Below are 9244 nucleotides of genomic sequence, written 5' to 3' on the forward strand. Positions count from 1 at the left end.
TCCTTTTGGAGCAACCGATCTTGCTGACCTACTGTTTTTAAAAACCTACAGAGTTTTAAAAAATGGTCCTTGCAAGTCTGGTTGCCTTGACGTTCGGCAGTCTTTGAGGATAAAAACGGCTCAAATTCCTCTTTGGGCTCTCAAAAATCCGGCTAATGGTCTTTTGAAATAAGCACATGCTGCCTAAGGCAAACCAGTAAATGGTTTATCACTCTGACCCAGTGGTAAAATCCAATTTTTTTTACTACCGGTTCTGTGGGCGTGGCTTGGTGGGTGTGGTATGGTGTGGCTTGGTGGGTGTGGCAAGGAAAAGATACTGTAAAATCTCCATTCCCTCCCCTCTCCAAGGGAAGGATACTGCAAAATCTCCATTCCCTCCCCACTGGGGGAAGAATATTGCAAAATCTCCATTTCCACCCCACTCTGGGACCAACCAGAGTGGTATTTGCTGGTTCTCCAAACTGCTCAAAATTTCCACTACTGGTTCTCTAGAACCTGTCAGAACCTGCTGGATTTCACCCCTGCTCTGACCCTAAGTCAAGGTCCATTGTACCATAAATATATTAAATCTCACAAGCAGCACAATTGCTTAATAATAATAACAACAACAACAACATATTTTAAAACACCACATTGCAGATCAGCCATCTGAGACAACAGCCTCAACTTGCCTAAGGCAAGCAAAGTTCAACCCCCCCCCCAAAAAAATTCCTTCCTTGCAGAAGAAACCTATATTTGGAATAAAAAGAGGGTAATAGTTTTCCTGGATGTGTGGGCTTAAAACTGGGCACAAAGACCGTACACATTAATAACTAAACAGAGAGAGAATGCAGGGATTTTTACTTGGTTCTTCAATAATTCAGCATGTGATCCCCAGCAATGCATGTTTTTGACAACAGGATAATCTTTCCAGTGAACTCATGGCATTACAGCAGCTAACTCCAGTTTGGTGTGCTGGGTTTGAACTGATGCCATCCCTCATCAGCATTTCTGCTCATGGGGACTTATGGGAAATAATCCAACTAACCTGGAGCGCACCAAGTTTTGGAAGGCTGCAGTTGGAAGAAAAATAAGCAAGGATCAAATCAAATAATTCTTGATTCACACTGCAATCCTTTGATTTGGCGCTCATAACTTTGCCCAATCTAAATATGGGGGGAGGGGAGTAGTTGTTTCAGATGATTTCCATTTGGGCTAGAAGATTATGAGAAGTTGTATCCTAAACATTCAGGACTTTTTAGGCATAAGACCAATGAAATAAAGTGCTTGAAGTAATATTGTACCCTTCTGTACAAAATCCAAGGGGAGAATAAAAGGAATTTATTTACCTCAGACTCTTGTATTAGCATGGTTTTTAAGCAGAAAAGCCCAGCAAACACTGGAATCAGAAAAAAACTGCGTATGTATGGGCATGTTAAGAGTCAAAACTCCTTTCTCAGAATTCTTCCCTTTTTTCTGCAGCTCCCTTTCAGCTTCTTTTCTCTGTTTGTCACCCACAATTACAGCTAGCCAACCTTGTGTTTCAAGTCTTTCCTTTGCCATAAGATCACACAAGGGCATGTTACAAACCATCATATCTTAGATAGAAAGCAAACCATTGTTTTTGAGAAGACTAAAACTTGAGTTTACATGTGTCCCTGGTTTTCATTTGTTCCACAGTTACACCTAGGGAAAAGAGGCTTTCCCCCTTTTTCTCAGGTAATAAAAAACCCTGCTCATCCTACAATCAGAACTGGCAAGTTCTATTTCAAACTTAAGGGAAATACAGTACAACAGCAGCAAGAAGGTATTTTGCTTCACATTTCAAAAATTATTCTCCTGGCAGGGAAATCATATAAGAATTGCCAAGGTAATATATATATAAAGCGCTTTTCACTTTCCAAAGTGATTTTTAATGTCTATTGCTGCTAACAACCACTATCATCTTGTTTATTATAACTGATTTTATGTTATTTTCAAATAACCCTTCTGATTTCAGTCCAGCAGAGAAGCGAATCCCATGAAAATCCTGGAAATCCTTCCTGTCTGTTCTTTATTTGTTAATCCTGTTAACCCTGTTAACCCCACGAGGAAGCATTGGTACTCATGGTAAATGACGGGAAAGGCAACAAGTAAAAACCATGGAAGCTGGTTTAAATGGGTACGGTAGGTGCTGCTGGCTAAACTCATCTGCATTCAAAGGAAAGGTTGTGTGATAGGAGAAAAGCTGTCCCAGAAATAAACTAAACGCAGGAAGGATTCTACGATCCCTGAATGATACAGGGTGGCAGGCAGCTGTTTATGCAAGTCAATTTTTTTGTGTCTGTAGCTTTTCTGAGTCTATGGATGCCCTTGCATCATCCATTTCCCTGATTCACACATACATTCAAATGTCTCTATATTTATTATTTTACCCCCGTTTGGCATCAAGAGGTGTGAATATGTTGAAAAGCATTTCCTTGGAGGAGCTAAAAAAAGGATGGTCGGGTGGGGGCTAGATGATACCCTGTTCACATATGTGAGAACAGATAAACAGTCCCAATATTTTGAGAAACAGGACTATTTAATCAATCCACACACCAAGGCTGAGTCTAATAACTCTCCCTCACTCACCGTCCCTCCCAATTCTGGCCAGTAATCCAAAAACCCATCCCTGTAAGGAAGAGTTTCTATTTACTGTACTTTTTATTTATTCTCACATTTATTTATCTATCTCACACCAGAATCCAGCAAAGCTACGCTAGATGCATATTTTGGGCCCCAGACACAGCCTCGCAATTGACCTTTCCACTTAAAAAGAAACGTACTCACTACTGAAGTGCGAACGCAGCTCTACCAGGGCAGTTGACAGCCTGCCTTTCGCTTTTTTTTCTTTCTTTTTTTTCCCCCAGCCGGACAAGATTGTCACAAGGGCAAATTCAAACACAGCATACAAATGTGCAAGTTGCTGCTGAGCAGGAATTTGCCAAGGCGAAACACATCCCAGCTCATCCCAGCAGATAAAAGAGGTTGGTCCTTTGGACAAGGAGAATCTCAATGGTCCTCCAGCTAATTAGAAGATCAAACTGGGATGAGGTAAGGGTGGGAAGTGGGAGAACCGCCGTGGAAGTACCACAACTACAATTTGTGCTGTTGTCCTATATCAGTGGTCACCAACCAGTGGTCCATGGACCACTGGTGGTCCACGAGAAAATTTTGATGGTCCACAGAAAAATTATTTGCATTTTTTATATTGCACTAAATACTATTTATCTTTTTTTTTAAATCATATTAGTGGTCCACAGGATTTAAAATTATGAATTTGGTGGTCCCTGAGATCCGAAAGGTTGGTGATCCCTGTCTTATATAGCGTATGTCATAAGCTACAGTTGCTTGGCTTTAATTAACTCTTTTAAACCATAAACTGGAGCTTACAGACCACACACTACATCAAAACCAAACAAACCACCTCATGAGTGAACAACCTGACAATTTGTACCTTCCCATCATCCCTTCTATTTTTTCTGACCGCAGGCCTCTGGTTCTGCTTGCTGAGCCTTGAATAAAACATATCTTTTTGTTTCAGCTGAACAGATGTGGATGCAACTAGGAAAATATTTAACCTGGTGGGGATAATGCAACGTCCCCCAAAACACTCTTTTCATCCCCACTGAAAAGGAAACAAGATATGTAGAAGGTTGGGAAGGGGTGGGAAAAGGGAAAGGAGGTAAAATGGAGGTATTTTACCTCCTTTCCCTACGTATTTTCACTTAGAATGACAACATAACTCAAGCTGGCATGAGCGTTAACGAGCTCACAGCATACTTACTAAACTCCAAGTCTACGTCCATTGCACTCTCTGCAAGAGAAAGAGAGAGAACTAACAAACACAACCCACTGTATGAAGGACCAGGGACTTGTCCAAGACCAAACAGAGCTGGGAGCTAGGCTAATGGTTTGTTCCTGTCCAAATGAGTGGCACCTCTTTTGACTATCCTTAAATTCAAGGAAGCAATCTGCAGGGGTTGGTCCAATCCTTGCAGACACAGTGAAGGCCACCAGAATTAAATCTCTCCAAAAAACCACCCCCAGATTGCAAAACTGTATGGCCCATAAGAAGGAAGTCTTTACTTGGCTGAGATTAACACTTTCTTAAATGGCCTGTGCTGGACCTAAGAACAGGGCTGAATATAAAGCACGTTCTACAGTAATGAAAACACTGCTACATCAGACCAGGATCCCATTCCAGCTAGCCCAAGCATCCTGTCCTTTACTCAGCTGCTTCTGGGAAAGCTTTAAGAAGGATATGAAAAAAGTCTCTTCACTGTGGTGTTTTCCAGCTCCTGGGATCCAGTGGTATGTTGCTTCTGGTGGCAGTTTCCATAGCCATGGAGAGATCTCCTGTGCAGGCTGGGACCATGGCAAGCAAATGCCATGCATTAATAATGATAGCAAATGCTGTTTATTTTCCTGCTCTGAATTAGTTGCCAATTGGATTAGATCTTTTGCTCTCATGGGAAATAGTATATGCATTTGTTTGAGGAAGAAAGCAGGGCAATTTTATCTATTCCAGAGTACCATTTTACTTCAGCCTCTTTCTGAAGCTGTGTTATTTTAGTCCGTGAATTTATAACTTCTAATTATGCAGCACATATAAACAGGACAGACTTTTTCGCTCAGATACTTGCATAAATGCCCAGAGTTTGAACGTCACTGCTGACACATTGTCAACAAGGCATTTGTCTTATAATATTTCGATAACTTTTCAGCATACTTCATCACTGGGATTACAAGGAAAGTTTTCTCTTTAATCCCGAGAGACAGAGATTTCAGTCTGTGGGGAATTTTTGAGACAATAGAAGGCTAGGGAAATGAGCCCTTTTAGCCTCTGGCATCCTCAAACCTCATATTCTGCCAGCTCCAGTTTGTAGATTGTGTGACATAACACATATGCATAAAATGCTCTGTGAATGAATCAATCGGATGTTATTTAGGCACAACACAAATCAGCTGAGTATCAACTGAGTATCAAAGACTCTCCATAAGTTCTCGAGAGTCAATCAAATCTTTTGCCCAAATTGTAAAAGAATACAATGGGGAGGAGAAGGTGGAAAATGCAACTCAAAAGAAAGTCATGGGCTGCAGAGAATGGTGGAGAGAGGAGATTGGTGATAAGAGGAATAGACAAGGAGTGTTAAGGAGATCAATTAAGGGTCTCCCAAAAGCGTATTTTCCACAGTCAGGAGGATTAGCTACTCTTCGACATTGCCCATATCCCCAAAAGGTCCCAACCCTGTGGCTGAAGCCACAATTCAGTTTTGTGACAGTGTGTTCTGCACGGACTCCCTGTAGAGACAATCTATTCCAGAGACGGTCATTTGGCAATTGGCAGACAAATCACAAAGTAAGTGATTTGTCTGTGCAGGCAGAATCTCAAGGAAGTTACCCCTATAGCTGTGAAGGCACGAAGCACAAAGCCCACACATCAAGGTCCAAAGACACCAACTAATCGCAGGGCAATCTAACAGAAGCCTATTATGCACGAATGAGCACATACACGAACGCACTGTTGCAGACATCCATGAATAAATGGATGCCTTTCACATTCATGATCTTATGGGTATGCTTCAACATATGCCTATGGTCCACCTAACACCAATCCTGTGAATATGTGCAGAATAGTCAGTTTATAATTGTCCCTGCTTTGGTAAATGAGACGGCTATCCAGATACAAGCTTCTTCAAAACCCTTTAGCCTCTGAGTGCATCTAATGCCCAAACGGAAGTATCACTGCCTGTGTGTGCGTGCAAAGTAAATTTCCTTTCTGTGGAATAGTGCTCCGGGCCTCTTTTATTTCATGCTCTCTTATACATACACACACAGGAATATATTACTCACAGCTGCTCTTGATCATCCCAGCTTTCCCCAAACATGGGTCCAATTCTGTCCCCTTGTCCTAAAGATGCTTCTAAACTTTCTGACCATCCAGTGTCAAGAAAATAATTACACTCACGCCCTTGTCCATCAAGCAACACACGCCCTCCTCTCTCTTCAAGATGAGCACCCACCCCACTTCTTTCTTCCATTGGATGCTCTGGTACCCCTCCCCCCGCCTTATCCCCCCCCCCCACCATCTTCTGCCTGCCCAGCCAATTGTGAATCCCACTCCCCAGCCTCGGCCCAAAGATCCAGCCGCCTCCCCCGCTTTGGTTTCCCCGTCCTACCTGGGGTGGAGCTGGGCGTCCCTCCCCCACCTGGGGCTGGCTTGGCTGGCTACGTTACTGCTTGCCGCGGGGCAGAGGATCGGCCGTTCGGGATGGCTCAGCCATGGCACGGAGTTGCCCGCCTCTGCGCTTCCTGGCAGAGTCTGAGCGCTGCCTGAGCTGGCAAAGAGCCCAAGTAGCGGAAGGCAGGAGCGGGCGGGAGGGAGCGGCAGCTGGGAGGGGGGACGGAGCGAAGAGAGAGCCAGAGCCACGCGGAGAAGGAGAGCTGGGGCTGGAGACTGGGGGCTGGAAGAGGCGTGTAGACAGGGCAGATCCTGGCCAAGGCGGCCAATGTTTTTTTTTCCCCCCCGAGACAAGGGCTGGCCTTCCCACTCCCGGCTGCCCAGAGACGCGCTGCCCCGGAGCCTCACCTGCGCGACGCGCCTTTCGCTCGCCTTCTCTCCGCCGTTGGCTGGTGTGTGGGAAGAGACTCCCCGCCGAGCAGCATGGGCTTGCAAACAGGTGCCACTTTGCTCCTTGCCGAGGGTGATCGATGGGCACAAGGGGTCTCTTCGGCGGCGGGGGGGGGGAAAGAGGAGGGTTTGAGAAGTTGGGGTGGGGGGCAGCCCACCCTGAGAAAACGGGGCGTGGGTACACGCGCGCGTAACACCCGCACACACGGCGGCCTGTTGTCCCGGCGGGTTTGGGGAGGCTCTGCCTTTTAACTTCAGAAGAGGAGCATGCTGGTCACAACTACGGGCAAGTTCCAAGGGACTCTTCTCTGGGCTTCAGCCTTCTTTTGACGTCTCCTTTTTCAGGGCCCATGCCAAGATTTGTGGTCCGTCCAGGGTTTAATCCCAGTACACGAGAAACAAAAGCAGCTTTTCTACAGATTAGAAGCGGCCGCTCTAGCTTGGCGTGGGGGTGCGCAGGCAAAACGCATGTATGCGTTTGTTTGTAGGATGGCACGGCAGGCTCCTTGGATTGGATTCACTTTTCCTGGATGTACATGTGGAGCGGGACGTGTTTTAGGATGATTTACAGACCTGCTCAACGAGGGGAGGAGGGTTGACCCTTCAAGCAGCTAAACCCAGCTAAAAAGAGCAGAAATTCACGGTCTTCAGCCAGCTCCTCTTCACAGGAACCAGGGAGGGGTGGGGGGGAGTCAGATACAGCCAAGAATAGAATGGCACGATATAAAAATGATTGGATCAAAGATTGTTGATGGGGGAATGAGAGGCAGGAATGACTGGACCAGATCCTGGGTTGAAACTTGAGATGCCCAGATGTGGAAAAAAAGGGGAATCGGGGGGAAAAAAGGAAACAGCAGAAAAACGGGTTTCTAAAACATTCACTATCTGGCTTCCACAGGGTCGGCTGCCATCACCTAACTGCGCATAAGCAATCGTACGCATCCTAGCCGTGTGCATCCAAGCGTTTACTCCCACGTGGCATTGTGTAAACAAGAACAGGGCATTTTTCAAAAGCTGAATGTTTGTTTGGAGATGTAATTCTGGGCACATAAGGGAGCTGAATATACCACTCCTGAAGCCTGTTATATCGCGATTGTGTCAGGTGCTCCTGTCTCACCCTATGCATAAATAGGGAGAGAGCTGCGCACCTCGTGGTGTTCTTCTGCGCATCCAACCAGTTTCTTCAGAAAGAGAAGGAGCACGCTCTGTGCAGAGTGGGGAGGGGCGACGCGGATGGGGAGTTCAGAGATATGTAGCTGAGCTGAGTGCTAATGAGAGCAGAGATCCTTGGAGTGGGGGAGGGGGGGTTGGGGTATGTTTGGGAGTCAGACACCATTAGCCATAAACCCCCAAAGGATCAGGTCACTTTTGTCTTAAAGCCCCCCCCCTCCCCCAGGCTTAGTTTATGTTTTCCTTCTATTTCTATGTCATTCTATTTGTTTCTAAACAAAATGAGAATAAGTGGCTGAGAGGCACCTGTCTTCACTCATTGCAGACAGGTGGAAATAGACTCACACCTTAAACTTCAAGCAGCTCCCTCTCGTCTGTGCGTAGAAGCTGTACAGCTTTGCAGCCATTAGTGGCTGACGCTCATCTCTGTATTAGGAAAAGCTAGAGATGATTTCTGAAGCTTAAGCTCCAATTGAAGGCAGGAAGACCTCTCTCTCTCTCTCTCTCTTTCTCTTTGTGTGCGCTCGCCTGCTTCAAAAGTGATTCTTTTTTTCCTGATCAACAGGGCATTCCAGTTAATAAGACCCATCACTTTGTAAATTCAGTCACATCATGCGGTAAAGGTTTTGAATTGACTGCAGCCCAAGAGGCAGGAAGAATGGAGAAGTTGCACAATTCTCACTCTCACCTGAACAATAAGAAAGACCTGTTCATCGCCGGCAGAAAGCAAAATTGCTAAATGTTCTTCGTCTGATGAATATTTGGTATTGCTTTTTCTGAAATTTGAACATTCTCAGATTCCCCCCACCCCCATTTTGATTCTCCGCCGTATATAAATCCCGTGAAATCCACACATTAGCACATATAGGGTGTGACCGTAGAAGCACAAGTGTATTGCATCCTCAACAGCATGTGGTTCAAATCCACATGCTGTTGAGAGATTTTCAACTTTCCAACTCCGCAGTCTTCTGTCAAGTAGCATCCTGGCCCAATTCTGCCTCAGTTCCAAGTTCAGACATGGGCCTACCGATGCTACCACCTGATTAATCCTGATTTATGGTGCAAACTGTGGTGGATGAAATTCATGTTACAAAGCCAAGTAAACCATAGATGTATATAAATTTAGCCAAGAGTAGGTTGAAACATGGCCCCATTTGTAGGATTATACCAGTTCTTTGCAACATCAAGTCAAATTCTATTGGCCATGTTGAATGGAACATGATGGGAATTGTGATCCAAAACATCTCCTTTGCTGAGATGTAGAGGACTGCCAAAACACTTCAAGGTCCTTCCCTAAGCTATATCTCAAACTCCTTAGGGTTTGGATACCTATAAAACAAGATTATTAGAGTAATTTAATTGTCAATTCCAGATTTTGGTTGGAACATTAACAAAAATAACACAAAGTTCTGATTCAAAGAATGAGGCATTAAAAAAAGA

At 44.9% G+C, this 9244-nt stretch overlaps 1 protein-coding gene across 2 annotated transcripts in view; it reads right to left on the reverse strand.

Annotated features, from left to right (window-relative positions):
- Positions 1-7313, reverse strand: part of LOC117675380 (caM kinase-like vesicle-associated protein) — a 33169-nt gene extending 25856 nt beyond the window's left edge. Inside the window, exon 1 of one of the 2 annotated variants that reach the window (XM_034433940.3) lies at positions 6183-7313. Coding sequence is in view for 1 of the 2 variants with exons in the window: in XM_034433937.3 (XP_034289828.2) it covers positions 5857-6044 (188 nt within the window). In the remaining variant the exon portion in view is untranslated. Of the gene's footprint in view, positions 1-5856; positions 6054-6182 lie in introns of those variants that run through there. The other variant, XM_034433937.3, reaches the window with a different exon arrangement.
- Between the last annotated feature and the right edge of the window lie 1931 nt (positions 7314-9244).

This window comes from Pantherophis guttatus, chromosome 2 (genome assembly GCF_059756535.1).
Source record: "Pantherophis guttatus breed Tessera chromosome 2, ASM5975653v1, whole genome shotgun sequence".
Lineage (NCBI taxonomy): Eukaryota > Metazoa > Chordata > Lepidosauria > Squamata > Colubridae > Pantherophis > Pantherophis guttatus.